Source organism: Phoxinus phoxinus (genome assembly GCF_949152265.1).
Source record: "Phoxinus phoxinus genome assembly, chromosome: 24".
In the NCBI taxonomy this organism is placed as follows: Eukaryota; Metazoa; Chordata; class Actinopteri; order Cypriniformes; family Leuciscidae; genus Phoxinus; species Phoxinus phoxinus.
The window spans coordinates 26,941,741-26,957,713 of record NC_136899.1 but is presented as its reverse complement, the minus strand read 5'-3'; the positions used below and the strand labels follow the sequence as shown (position 1 = coordinate 26,957,713).

Here is a 15,973-nt window from a genome sequence, read left to right as displayed (position 1 = left end):
TTTAATACTAATATAACATTCATTGATATTTTTAAATAATTTTTAGTGTCATTTTAATTTGAGTTTGTTTTAATAATTGTATGTGCTTTTGTCTTTTTATTAGTATTTTTATAATTCTATTTTAAAAAAATTATATATTTAGCTTTATTTTAATTGCAGTTTGATGTCTCCTGTGTTTGCTGATGTAATCTGTGTTTTCTCCCGGTCAGATAACGGCACCTGGACGCAGCTGTGGCTGGTGTCGGACTACCATGAGCACGGCTCGCTGTTCGACTACCTGAACCGCTACACGGTGACGGTGGAGGGCATGATCAAGCTGTCTCTGTCCACCGCCAGCGGTCTGGCACACCTGCACATGGAGATCGTGGGCACGCAAGGTACCTGTGCTCACCCACACCTGTGCTCACCCTCACCTGTGTTGACCTGTGCTCACCCTAATCTGTGTTGACCTGTGCTCACCCTCACCTGTGTTGACCTGTGCTCACCCTAATCTGTGTTGACCTGTGCTCACCCTAATCTGTGTTCACCCTCACCTGTGTTGACCTGTGTTCCACTGTGCTCACCCTCACCTGTGCCGACCCTCACCTGTGCTCACCCTCACCTGTGTTGACCTGTGCTCACCCTCACCTGTGCTCACCCTCACCTGTGCTCACCCTCACCTGTGTTGATCTGTGCTCACCCTCACCTGTGTTGACCTGTGCTCACCCTCACCTGTGCTCACCCTCACCTGTGTTGACCTGTGCTCACCCTAATCTGTGTTGACCTGTGCTCACCCTAATCTGTGTTCACCCTCACCTGTGTTGACCTGTGCTCACCTGTGCTCACCCTAATCTGTGTTCACCCTCACCTGTGTTGACCTGTGCTCACCTGTGCTCACCCTAATCTGTGTTCACCCTCACCTGTGTTGACCTGTGTTGACCTGTGCTCACCCTAATCTGTGTTCACCTGTGCTCACCCACACCTGTGTTGACCTGTGACCACCTGTGCTCACCTGTGCTCACCCTCACCTGTGCTCACCCTCACCTGTGTTGACCTGTGCTCACCCTAATCTGTGTTCACCTGTGCTCACCTGTGCTCACCCTCACCTGTGCTCACCCTCACCTGTGTTGACCTGTGCTCACCTGTGCTCACCCTAATCTGTGTTGACCTGTGCTCACCCTAATCTGTGTTCACCCTCACCTGTGTTGACCTGTGCTCACCTGTGCTCACCCTAATCTGTGTTCACCCTCACCTGTGTTGACCTGTGCTCACCTGTGCTCACCCTAATCTGTGTTCACCCTCACCTGTGTTGACCTGTGTTGACCTGTGCTCACCCTAATCTGTGTTCACCTGTGCTCACCCACACCTGTGTTGACCTGTGACCACCTGTGCTCACCTGTGCTCACCCTCACCTGTGCTCACCCTCACCTGTGTTGACCTGTGCTCACCCTAATCTGTGTTCACCTGTGCTCACCTGTGCTCACCCTCACCTGTGCTCACCCTCACCTGTGTTGACCTGTGCTCACCTGTGCTCACCCTAATCTGTGTTCACCCTCACCTGTGTTGACCTGTGTTCCACTGTGCTCACCCTCACCTGTGCCGACCCTCACCTGTGTTGACCTGTGCTCACCCTCACCTGTGTTGACCTGTGCTCACCCTCACCTGTGCTCACTCTCACCTGTGTTGACCTGTGCTCAACTGTGCTCACCCTCACCTGTGCTCACCCTCACCTGTGTTGACCTGCTGTGCTCACCCTCACCTGTGTTGACCCTCACCTGTGTTGACCTGTGCTCAACTGTGCTCACCCTCACCTGTGTTGACCTGTGCTCACCCTCACCTGTGTTGACCCTCACCTGTGTTGACCTGTGCTCAACTGTGCTCACCCTCACCTGTGTTGACCTGTGCTCACCCTCACCTGTGTTGACCTGTGCTCACCCTCTCCTGTGCTCACCCTCACCTGTGTTGACCTGTGCTCACCCTCACCTGTGTTGACCTGTGCTCAACTGTGCTCACCCTCACCTGTGTTGACCCTCACCTGTGTTGTCCTGTGCTCAACTGTGCTCACCCTCACCTGTGTTGACCCTCACCTGTGTTGACCTGTGCTCAACTGTGCTCACCCTCACCTGTGTTGACCTGTGTTGACCCTCACCTGTGTTGACCTGTGCTCAACTGTGCTCACCCTCACCTGTGTTGACCCTCACCTGTGTTGTCCTGTGCTCAACTGTGCTCACCCTCACCTGTGTTGACCCTCACCTGTGTTGACCTGTGCTCAACTGTGCTCACCCTCACCTGTGTTGACCTGTGTTGACCCTCACCTGTGTTGACCTGTGCTCACCCTCACCTGTGCTCACCCTCACCTGTGTTGACCCTCACCTGTGTTGACCTGTGCTCAACTGTGCTCACCCTCACCTGTGTTGACCTGTGCTCACCCTCACCTGTGTTGACCCTCACCTGTGTTGACCTGTGCTCACCCTTACCTGTGTTGACCTGTGCTCACCCTCACCTGTGTTGACCTGTGCTCAACTGTGCTCACCCTCACCTGTGCTCACCCTCACCTGTGTTGACCTGTGCTCAACTGTGCTCACCCTCACCTGTGCTCACCCTCACCTGTGCTCACCCTCACCTGTGCTCACCCTTACCTGTGTTGACCTGTGCTCAACTGTGCTCACCCTCACCTGTGCTCACCCTTACCTGTGTTGACCTGTGCTCACCCTCTCCTGTGCTCACCCTCACCTGTGTTGACCTGTGCTCACCCTCACCTGTGTTGACCTGTGCTCACCCTCTCCTGTGCTCACCCTCACCTGTGTTGACCTGTGCTCACCTGTCGGTCTCACACCTGATAGACTCATGCTGTGGTTCTGCTTTTTCAGTGCTAAATCATGCTAGAAATATGTTAGCAATGTGTTAAATCAGGCTAGCAATGTGCTAATCAGGCTAGCAACGTATCAATGTGTTAAACCATGTTATAATCCTGTTAACAGCGTGTTAAATCAGGCTTGAAACATCTTGAAACATTAACAACACGCTAAATCAGGCTAGCAACCTGTTAAAACATTTTAGCAACACGTTAAATCAGGCTAGCAACATTAAAACATGATATCAATGTGCTAAACCATATTATAAACCTGTTAGCAATGCGTTAAATCAGGCTAGCAACATGTTAGAACATGTTAACAGCATTTTATTGACTTTGAATAAAATTGTCCGACTTAAAACTTTTAAAAGTCTTTTCAAACTTTCCGCTAACATCAAAGTTTGTCATCAAACTTCCCTCGTCTAGTTCTGTTGTAAGGAATGAATGGATATATCCGGCGCTGACAGAAACTGAGCTGGTGGAGGAACGAGGCGCGAGTGACTCCTCAACGCTTCCGCTGACCGAGACTCAGGCTCAGGAAGCCTCTGTTCATTCACAGTACATAGAGAATAGTGCTTTGAGTCAGCGCCGCCTCTTGAGTGCAGAATCTGTGCTTGATCGAGCGTGTTCATCACAGGAGAGGAGCTGATGTAGTGATGGTCATCAGCGGAGGGGTGTGTTGTTGAGCTGTATCACACGGTGTGACTGAGACGTAATGCTGCACTACACTGAGAGAGTCCTGCAGATCAGCTCGCCTATTAGAATAGCACAGCTATAAACAAGCTTTCATCGGTTTTAATGCATTATAAGGCAACGAATTCTATAGTAATTTTCAAACGCTGCCCATAAGTGATCTGCTGAGCGCTGGCACTCCTCCTCTCGTAACGCTCCGCGTGTGCTTGCAGGGAAGCCCGCGATCGCCCACAGGGATCTGAAGTCCAAGAACATCCTGGTGAAGAAGAACGGCACGTGCTGCATCGCTGACCTGGGACTGGCCGTCCGGCACGACTCCGCCACCGACACCATCGACATCGCGCCCAATCACAGAGTGGGAACCAAACGGTAGTCCTCTTCCTCTCGCTCACACGGCCCCCTCCCGCCACTGCTGGGGCTCTGGTGCATTGTGGGTAGAGTTTGGGATCCGTAAGATTTTTAATGTTTGTAAAAGAGTCTCTTCTGCTCAGCAAAGCTGCATTTATTTGATCATAAATACAGTAATTATTATCATAATGTCATTGATCATAAATACAGTAATTATTATCATAATGTACATCATTGATCATAAATACAGTAATTATTATCATAATGTCATTGATCATAAATACAGTAATTATTATCATAATGTCATTGATCATAAATACAGTAATTATTATCATAATGTACATCATTGATCATAAATACAGTAATTATTATCATAATGTACATCATTGATCATAAATACAGTAATTATTATCATAATGTCATTGATCATAAATACAGTAATTATTATCATAATGTCATTGATCATAAATACAGTAATTATTATCATAATGTCATTGATCATAAATACAGTAAAACAGTGAAATATTATTATAATGTAAATCATCAGTTTTCTATGTGAATATACAGTAAAGTAAAGAAGTGTGAAGTCCGCACACTGATATTAACTGCTTCCAAAATGGATTTTATTTTTAAAAAGGCAAGGTTTCGACCCTCAGGTCTTCATCAGGCACAACATCAGTGTAAAGTGAAATCAACTTTAAATAGACACAGGTGATCACCCTAAGAAATTATGAAATTATTACAGAGGGAATGTTTTTGGATCTACACCTTAAATACTTTGTCACCTTCAGGGTTGAATGAGGATTTTGATATTAAGCCTTTTTTATAGTGACTTATATTATCTATTGCCTTTTTTTTTTTTTTTTTTTTTTTTTTTTGGTCACATTTTCTGTACTTGTCACATGATCTGAACTTGTCACATGTTTCTGTGTGTGTGTACCCAATTAGGGTGATCACCTGTGTCTATTTAAAGTTGATTTCACTTTACTTCCTGCTCAGCTACTGTTCGGACGCTCTTGCTTACTGCTCCGCGCTTTGCTCTATCGCTTTTATATTTTTTATATTTTATCTTCTTTTATCAACTAATTTTAACCTCAGCAAATCAGCACAGTGCTCAAACGCTTGGATTACTACAAAAAAGCTGAATTATTTTATTCGACCAGCCTCCCACTGAAAGCTTACATTCCGGGGAAGAGAAAACACAACTGCATAAGGATAAGAGAAAATGCCTCTTCTGGAATCTACTTGCTGCACTAACTGCCACAGACTTTTACAAAGGATTGCAGTTCTTGAAACAAAGTTATTTGCGGGACCACCAAACCAGACGGAACACACAACAGAGCTCCGTCATGGACGCCCTCAGCATACAGCAGGTGAGCCCCATGAATCTACTGCTCCTCAACAGGCCATACTGAGTGTAGAGAAACAAGCCGATCGACTTACAAATCGATGGCACACACAGGGAGCGAGACCCAAAGGCACTCGAGACATCAGATTGTCACGAGTATCACATATTGCCGCAATAGCATCCTCTACCCCAGATACGGCTCTGACAAGGATTGCAAACACTGGTCTCCTACCACCGCCTATACATCTTGAGAACAGATTTGAAGTATTAATGAATGTAAATGAGGAATATCCAAACGTGATGAATGTGATCGAACACAGACTGGATAAGCCAGTAGCTAACACTGATGCTAACTTGCGCTCAAGGTCGAGCAGACAGCGGCACAGAGCTCAGAGCGCAGCCGAGCACACGACTCTGATAGTAGGAGACTCCATTATCCGACACACTAGTAGCAGGGATACAACTACGTGCTGCCTTCCGCAAGCAACAACTTCTGATGTAAACAGGGAACTTGAGAACATTCTGATGAAACATAAGACTGCAAATCGACTCATCATTCATGTGGGGAAAAATGATATTCATAAAGAGCAGTCAGAACTCCTTAAGAAGGATTTCAATGAACTTCTTGAAACACTTAAAAGACTGAAAGTACAAACATTCATCAGTGGCCCACTCCCAGCAAGAGGAACAAACAGGTTTTCACGGTTGCTTGGGCTTAATACATGGCTCCAAAAAACCTGCAATATAAAAGGAGTGAACTTCATTGACAACTTCAATCTTTTCTGGAGTCAGAGGCAACTGTTCCAACAGGACGGACACCACCCAAACAAACTTGGTTCAAGAGTGCTAAAGGACAATATCTACTTCTCCCACAATCATCCTTCTGCAGTGTGTGCCAATCCACTCAACCTGAATGGCACACACACACCTGGACACAGTATGAATGACCACAGGACTTCACTCCAGCACCTGAATGGACATGCGGTTGACACGTCACACAAGGACAATGATAACACCACTCAGCCACAACAACTTCTGCTCACGGACACAATCTCAGCTGAGCCCTGCCCACAGACAGACTGTGACATACTAGAACTGCTCCAAGATTCAACACCCAAGGACGACTTCCTGGAAAACAGCCAGGGAAACCAGGACAGCATATTACAGCCTCCGATAACACCAGAACAACAACAGCCCCTCTCACCAGACACGCTATCTCTATCTCCAGCATCTCCACTTCTGTGCTTCTCAGAGAGAATGGAAAAACTGGTCTTTGCTGGAACCAAACTATCCCATTCTTTTGCTAGCCCCCAGATATCAACCAAAAAACGGCAGGCCCCAAAACCACCAAAGCCTGCTGGCCCCGCTCGCCCTCCCCCTCCTCCTGCAAGAGTTCTTCGGGCTCTGCCACAACGACAGGGCTCACACCCTCCTCCTTCTGCTCGAGGTGAACTAAAAACAACTGATACCAGCTCTCAGTGATATGTGCCGGGTCCCCGCTATGATAACAGTAACTTTCTCAAATGTTTACAGAACAAGCGGGAACCCTGTGTGCCTGTATCTTTCTCTATTGCTGTTCGATTACATGATAGAAAGTCTAAGGCCTTCAAAAGCCGTACAGCAAACCCATCTAATCTGGTGCCTATTACACGCCAAACTAAGACTGCTGTGCGGACAAAAAGTAAGACTGTAAAGTTAGCACTCTTAAACATCTGCTCACTTAAAAATAAATCACTTCTAGTCAATGACTTAATAACCACATACAACCTGGATTTTATGTTTCTAAATGAAACTTGGCTAGAAGACAACTGCAGTGCAACTGTCCTCAATGAAACATCACCTCCTAACTTCACTTTTATGAGTGTCTGCAGAGCGGGTAGGATAGGTGGGGGAGTAGCTGCTCTTTTTAAAGATGTCTATCCATGTAAGCAAATATCATTTGGTAATTACCCGTCTTTTGAATATCTGGGTATTGTGTTAAAAGGTGCTCCACGCATTTTACTAATCATTGTTTACAGGCCTCCAAAATACTCTTCAGCCTTTGCTGAGGATTTTACAGAACTGTTATCAACCATTTCCTCAGAGTTTGACTGTTTTGCTATTGCCGGAGATTTCAACATCCACATAGACAATGCAGAAAACAATATGGCAAAAGAAATCAAAACTGTTTTAAAAACTTTTGATCTGACTCAGCATGTACATGGACCGACACACAATCGTGGACACACTCTAGATTTACTTATCAGTAAGGGTCTAAACATTTCATCGATTGTTATTAAGGATGTAGCACTGTCTGATCATTTCTGTATTTTCTTTGATATATTGATCTCTCCTGCTATTGAAGCTAGATCTGTGCCTGTCAAGAAGAGATGCTTAAATGAGAACACTAGTGTACTATTTATGAAGGCTATATCTTTAACACCAAGCATATCTGCTGACTCTGTTGATTTTCTCCTTGATTCTTTTAACTCAAAAGTTAAAAGTGTAATTGATGATATTGCTCCTGTGAAGGTCAGGAAGAGTGGTAGACAAAAGGCACCTTGGAGAAACTCAACAGCAGTGCAAAATATGAAAAGACAATGCAGAAAAGCAGAGCGCATGTGGCGGAAGACAAAACTTGTAGTCCATTATAACATCTACAAAGACACCATCCATGCTTTCAATATGGAACTAGGCAAAGCTAGACAGACTTTCTTCTCAAATATTATTAACAGCAACTTAAACAACACACGCACTCTTTTTGCTACTGTAGAGAGACTGACAAACCCCCCGAGCCAGATTCCCAGTGAAATGCTCTCAGACAGCAAGTGCAGTGAGTTCGCTTCTTTCTTCTCTGAGAAAATCAATAATATCAGAAAGGTGATCAGCACATCCTTGAGTTGCACTGGGGTCAGACAGATCAGACCACAACCTGAGAAAGTTACTATGTCTGATTTCAAAGAAATTGATGGCAAAATTTTGGAAGAAACCGTACAGCACCTTAAAACATCAACCTGCGCCCTTGACGCTCTTCCCACATCTTTCTTCAAAAGTGTGTTAAACAGCTTAGAAGCAGATCTCCTAGAAGTGGTAAATGCCTCACTTCTCTCTGGAAGTTTTCCAAACTCCCTGAAAACTGCAGTTGTCAAACCCCTCCTAAAAAAGAGTAATCTTGATAAGACTATATTAAGCAATTATAGACCGATCTCAAATCTTCCTTTCATTGGCAAGATCATTGAAAAAGTTGTTTTCAATCAGCTGAACAAATTCTTAAGCTCGAATGGATACTTTGACAATTTTCAATCTGGTTTCCGATCGCATCACAGCACAGAGACAGCGCTCATAAAGATAATTAACGATATTCGCTTAAATACTGATACAGGCAAATTATCAGTGCTGGTACTACTCGACCTCAGTGCTGCTTTTGACACTGTCGATCACAACATACTTCTTGACAGGCTGGAAAACTGGGTGGGGCTTTCTGGGATAGTCCTAAAATGGTTCAGGTCATACTTAGAAGAGAGAGGTTATTATGTGAGTATAGGAGACCATAAGTCTGAGTGGACATCCATGACATGCGGAGTTCCTCAAGGCTCAATTCTTGCGCCACTCCTATTCAACCTGTACATGCTTCCAATGAGCCAAATAATGAGAAAGAACCAAATCTCTTACCACAGCTATGCAGACGACACACAGATCTACTTAGCCCTATCGCCTAACGATTACAGCCCCATTGACTCCCTGTTCCAATGCATTGATGAAGTCAACAGCTGGATGTGCCAAAACTTTCTTCAGTTAAACAAAGACAAAACTGAAGTCATTGCGTTTGGAAACAAAGATGAAGTTCTCAAGGTGAATGCATACCTCCACTCTAGAGGTCAAACAACTAAAAATCAAGTCAGGAATCTTGGTGTGTCTCTAGAGTCAGACCTTAGCTTCAGTAGTCATGTCAAAGCAATAACTAAATCAGCATACTATCATCTGAAAAATATTGCAAGAATTAGATGTTTTGTTTCCAGTCAGGACTTAGAGAAAATTGTGCATGCTTTCATCACCAGCAGGGTGGATTATTGTAATGGACTCCTCACTGGCCTTCCCAAAAAGACCATAAGACAGTTGCAGCTCGTACAGAACGCTGCCGCCAGGATCCTGAGCAGAACCAGAAAATATGAACATATCACACCAGTCCTCAGGTCTTTACACTGGCTCCCAGTCACATTTAGGATTGATTTTAAAGTATTATTACTGGTATATAAATCATTTAATGGCCTAGGACCTCAATACATTGCAGATATGCTCACTGAATATAAACCCAACAGATCACTCAGATCATTAGGATCACATCAACTAGAAATACCAAGGGTTCACTCAAAGCAAGGAGAGTCCGCTTTTAGCTATTATGCCAGCCGCAGCTGGAACCAGCTTCCAGAAGAGATCAGGTGTGCTCCTACAGTAGCCACATTCAAATCCAGACTCAAAACACTTCTGTTTAACATTGCATTTACTGAATGAGCACTGTGCCGCTGTTCGTCCGACTGTTTGCACTGTATTTTATTTTATTTTTATTTTTTACTCTAAACTGTTTTAATTATTCTTATTTCTTTTGATTATTTTAATTTCTTCTATGTAAAGCACTTTGAATTACCATTGTGTATGAAATGTGCTATATAAATAAACTTGCCTTGCCTTGCCTTGCCTTACACTGATGTTGAGCGTCGAAACCTTGACTTTTTAAAAAATAAAATCCATTTTGGAAGCAGTTAATATCAGTGTGCGGACTTCACACTTCTTTACTTTACTGTATATTCACATAGAGAACTGATGATTTACATTATAATAATATTTCACTGTTTTACTGTATTTATGATCAAATAAATGCAGCTTTGCTGAGCAGAAGAGACTCTTTTACAAACATTAAAAATCTTACGGATCCCAAACTTTTGAGTGTGTGTGTGTGTGTGTGTTTGTGTGTGTGTGAGTGTGTGTGTGTGTGTGTGCTAACCGCTAGGTAACACTGCATCATTAATGCAGCTTTTCAGAAATGCAAACATGTTGATAGTTCTCCGTGTTGTGTTATAATCCTCTGGTTGCACGTTATGTTAAGGTGTCCCTTATGTATAAAAATACATAATATTGCCAACTTGAGGCTACTAGACAAAAGTAGTTTTTCTTTTCCTGTTTGATAACGCTGTGCGCTGTGTCCACAGGTATATGGCCCCAGAAGTGCTGGACGACTCCATCAACATGAAGCACTTCGAGTCGTTCAAGCGGGCCGACATCTACGCCATGGGCCTGGTGTTCTGGGAGATCGCCAGCCGCTGCTCGATCGGAGGTACGACCTCCAGTCCGCTGACCTCACTGAACAACCGTTGTAGTTCTGCTGCCGCTTAAACCCCTGCATTATATTTCCCAGAGTTTCTTCCTCGCCCTGTTCAGTCCGACAGATCGAGTGTTGTGAGAGATGTGTAGCTGCGTCTGTGGTTTGTCCTCACACACACACACACTCTTGTGCGCAGGCATTCACGAGGACTACCAGCTGCCGTACCACGACCTGGTGCAGTCGGACCCGTCGGTGGAGGAGATGCGGAGAGTCGTGTGTGAGCAGAAGCTGAGACCCAACATTCCCAACCGCTGGCAGAGCTGCGAGGTGACACACACACACACACACACGCACACACACACACACACTTTAGCACACACCCACGCACGCATGCACGCACACACTTCAGCACATGCACGTGCACGTGCACACACACACACGCACGCGCACACACACGCACACACACACACACACACACACACACACACACGCACGCGCACACACACACGCACATACACACACATGCACGCACACATACTCACACACACACATGCACGCACACACGCACACACACACATGCACGCACACACACACACATGCACGCACACACACACACACTTCAGCACACACACACGCACGCACGCATACACGCACACACACACACACTCACACACATACACGCACACTCACACACACACACACACACACACACACACACACACACACTAGGGCTGTCAATCTTCCTCTATAATACTATTCGAATTCCATTCCTTATTTTATTTAATATTCGAATAATATTCGAATATTACATGCTCAAATTCATCCTATTATTAATATTTGCGACATTACACAGGCTTCTGGATCGTCAATGCCACTATAGCATTTGGTTGTTGTTACACGTTCTGTCCACTAGAGGGACAGCTAACATTACAATAAACATTTAGAAACGGGTGATCGCGTTTTTTTTATTAACAATAAAACAGCGGAACAAAATTAATGACTTTAATTTGGCAACTTGAATGGACATTTTTCCACTGATCAGTTGTCTGATGTTGTGTCAGTTTCACAACTCTGTCAGTGATTGTTGCGCGGCTAGGACAGCAGACAGCTGGTAAGCCCCGTGATGAAGAAAATAACCCATTCTTGCCTGTTTTAGCAGCGGTTCCTTGGACAGATCGCCTATAGCTTGTCATGGTGTAGCGTTGTCAGATGTGCCCTAATGGTGCGTTCACACCGGACGCGAATAGCGCGTCAGGCGCGAATGGACACAAAAGTGGTCAAGTGTATAACTAGACACGGCAGGCGCGAATTTGACGCGCTATTCGCGTCCGGTGTGAACGCACAGTAAGGTTGCAAGTTGAGGAGTGATATTTCATTCAGACTTTATTTGTGATTTAATTTTCCCATTTATGATTTGAAATCCAAACACCTTCCACACATCGCTTCTCAAATTGTCAGGAGTGGTGATCTCCGTTTCCATGGAGACATTGCTCGCCGCCATTATTGACAGTATTGTTATGACGATGCAGCGTGGATAACGCGCACAATTGTGTTACGATTCAATTTTTTAATTGTTTATCAGACGAAACAAAAGCATTTCATTTTCACATGCCTGTGTAAGCCAAGTTGGCGAGAAAGGCAAGATATCATATAATAAAATAATAAAAAATAAAATAAAAAAAGCAATATTCGAATAGTAACTTCAGCATTCGAATAGTATTGATTTTTTTAATATTCGAATTATATTCGAATTTCGGAATTCGTTCCAACAGCCCTAACACACACACACACACATGCACGCACACACACACACATGCACGCACACACACGCACGCACACGCACGCACGCACACGCACGCACGCACACACTCACACACATACACGCACACTCACACACACACACACACACACACACATGCACGCACACACACACACACACACACTTCAGCACATGCACGTGCACACACACACACACACTTCAGCACACACCCACACACACACACGCGCACACACACACACGCACGCATACACGCACGCACACACTCACACGCACGCACACACACACACATGCACGCACACACACACGCACACACACACACACACTTCAGCACATGCACGTGCACACACACACACACTCACACGCACGCATACACACACTCACACGCACACACACTTCAGCACGTGCACACACACACACGCACGCACACACACACACACTTCAGCACGTGCACACACACACACACACTTTAGCACATGCACACACACACACACACACTTCAGCACATGCACGTGCACACACACACGCACACACACACACACACACTTTAGCACATGCACGTGCACACACACACACACACACACACACACTTTAGCACATGCACGTGCACACACACACACACACTTCAGCACACACACACACACACGCACGCACACACTAACGTTAACTGTTGGCGTCATAAAGTACATAGCAAGCCGTTCAAGAATATAAATAATGGCAGAAGGAAACCCAATCGTGTAACACACACACAACAGGAGAACACACAGAGCCGCCGCCGAGCAGATTTGGCCGCTTAGTGTTCTTCTGCCAAACTACACGATCCACAGCGGCCGGCAATCAGTTCCTCACTAAACACAGACACACAGAACAGTACCGCCCCCTGGAGGACAGACAAATCATTACACACAACAATTAACTCACAAACACATGCACATGTAACACTCGTATATAGTAATGCTTCTCCTCGTGTGTGTTCAGGCTCTGCGTGTGATGGCCAAGATCATGAGGGAGTGCTGGTACGCCAACGGAGCCGCTCGCCTCACCGCCCTGCGCATCAAGAAGACCCTGTCCCAGCTCAGCCAGCAGGAGGGCATCAAGATGTAGCCACACACCGCCACACACTCCTCGTCCCCCAGCATCACCGGTCCCGCACCCGTCTCCAGACCGCACTCCAGCACTCCGAGGACGTGTCCGTCTCTGCATCCGTTGCCTCGGTCTGATATCCCGCCGGACTTCGACGTGGGAGTAAAACTCGGACTTCCCGATGTAATAACCCACACACTCGTCCAGCGGTGCCGGCGGTCCTCCTCCACAGACGCTTCTCCTCGCGGCTCGGCGCAGCGCTGCCTACGACGGACTCTTCATTGTTTATAAGGGTTTAGTTCAGTGGTTGATGTGAAGTGCTGTTCTCTCTCCTGAAGAGTGTTTAGTTCCCGCTCATCACAGATCTTCAGGTCAGGCTAACTGTTTTTTTGGTTCTGTTTTTGCAAAAACGAAACTGGGCACGACCTCATTCAGTCCCGGCGAACACGCTGCGACATATGCAATATAGATGAACCTATCGACTTTATATTTTTTACTGCTCTGCTACAACAACTTCGATGACAACCATGCCTTCCAAGCCAGGTGTACCAGATAGTGCCACCGCTAACCAACCAGCTCTCCCTCACGTGTGTGTGTGTGTGTCCGGCCGAGTCCAGCGCCTCTATGCACAGCCGGAGCGAGCGCCGCACTCTCATCTCCACCGCTGCCATGCTTCATCGTCTGCCTCTTCATCGTCTTCATCGCGCAGCACTGAGGGACGTAACCACAGTCCTGACCTCTCCGTGTACGGCTCGCTTGCGGAGCGGTGTGTGTTCACGCTGGGAATCTGAAGCGATGTGTGTGTTCACGCTGGGAATCTGAAGCGATGTGTGTGTTCACGCTGGGAATCTGAAGCGCTGGACGCCCGCCTTCGCTCGGAGGAAACTGACCATGAGTTAAAAGGACTGAAGAGAGTATATAGCTATGGACTACACTCACTGACAGCACAAACACTGCGACGACAGCTGAAAACATGATTATTTCTGTCACACGGGACGTCAATATAGCAAACGGATATTTACTAAGCCATAGCTTTTCCAACATCTTCTGGCAACACTTTTTAATAGAATGTCAATGAGAAAAGATATCAAGGACTGCTTTCAAACTCTTTCGAGCAAGCCTTAAGGGACCAACCGAGGGTGTGTGTGTGTGTGTGTGTGTACCGTGGTAGGCTCAGTGCTGTGTGTAACGGACACACACATGTAGCAGTTGTGTGTGAAGCGGTGCGGTGTAGAGGACCACAGCGGAGGATCCGGCGCGCTCGGACGCGACACGCTTCTGCTCACTTCACTTTCTCAAGGTATCGGTTCTGCTGCTCATGCAACGTCAGACGTTCGGTTTATTATGTGCATCTATACTTTGGACACTTTTTCTAATGGACAAACATCTCCGGTGACCTTTCAGTGACCTTTCTTTATAGCCAGATACAGGAATATTACAGATGCAATGCAGGTGAAGCTCAATCGATGGGATAACGCTAATTTGCATTAAAAAAAAAGATCAAATTTTCTCTTGTTTTCTTTAATAAAAGCAGAACTGGAGGTTAGAACGAGGCCCTTGCAATGGAAGTGAATGTATTGAGGATTTAAGAGCAAAAATATACAGTTTAGATTTTTTTTTAAAGCATTTATATGAATTGATCTGTATTATTAGAGTTGTAAATGGTCATTTTAGGGATTTACCCGTTACATTGTCCTGGCATTTGATATAACTTTACACAGAAATAGTTATATTTTATTAATATTCCCACTCTATAAATATTGAGCATGTTTACATGCACACCAATACGCTGATAACTACCACAAATCAGTTTAATAACCAATAACCCAGCGATGCGAGAAAAACACATTATTTTCAAGACTTTAAAAACAAAAACCGGTTATTTAATAATGTGCAAAATGAATATGCTTCAGTGTTTATGACCGTATGCCAGTGAAGGCTGAGGGTTATGCTTGTTAAACCGACCGTGCATGTACACCGCCGGTAGTCTCTCAGCGGCACGTGTTGTTATGAGAAACGGGGAGAGATACATGTTGTGGTAATGACTCGAAGGATTGAGTGTGACTTGCATTGGGTCTGGAATATTCTTGTTGAGATGGAAGTGTGTGTGTGTTCAGCAATAACTGTTGTCTGCTCAGACGACAGGGTTCTGTGTGTTCTGGCGGTCAAGCGTCGCTGCTGTGCGCCTCGAGTCTCCGCTGGACACGTCATTAATCTCTCACGGTCACATGCTCCAGACGGGCTGTCTCTCCGCCGTGTGCAGACGCTGACGTTACACACGGTCCTCTTTCCTTTTCACTTGTTGATTTATAGTCAGTGTATTTTAGAATAATCCCAGTTCTGCTGAGCTGGTTTGAGAGGGCATTAGTGTGTGATGAACGACTCCTGCTACACGCTGAAAAGCAGAGCGTGTGGTGATGAGGGATCTACAGATAATGTGTAAATATAGTGTTGTGATGTCTGTCAGCTGGTGGCTCTGCACATGTGCAGTTGCTAACGGAAGATCTGGAGGACGTGTGTAATAACCCTCAGCAACAGCGACTGCAGGCGGAGCAGAGGCGCTGGGAGAAGACACGGCTCGAGGGGATGCGA

At 45.6% G+C, this 15,973-nt stretch overlaps 1 protein-coding gene across 1 annotated transcript in view; it reads left to right on the top strand.

The window, feature by feature from the left end:
* Nucleotides 1-14,932, top strand: part of tgfbr1b (transforming growth factor, beta receptor 1 b) — a 20,869-nt gene extending 5,937 nt beyond the window's left edge. The window contains exons 4-8 of the mRNA XM_079601578.1: nt 210-377; nt 3,739-3,895; nt 10,409-10,533; nt 10,718-10,848; nt 13,277-14,932. Of these exons, the coding sequence (XP_079457704.1) occupies nt 210-377; nt 3,739-3,895; nt 10,409-10,533; nt 10,718-10,848; nt 13,277-13,402 (707 nt within the window). The 3' untranslated portion in view covers nt 13,403-14,932. The remainder of the gene's footprint in view (nt 1-209; nt 378-3,738; nt 3,896-10,408; nt 10,534-10,717; nt 10,849-13,276) is intronic.
* The last annotated feature ends 1,041 nt before the right edge of the window (nt 14,933-15,973 follow it).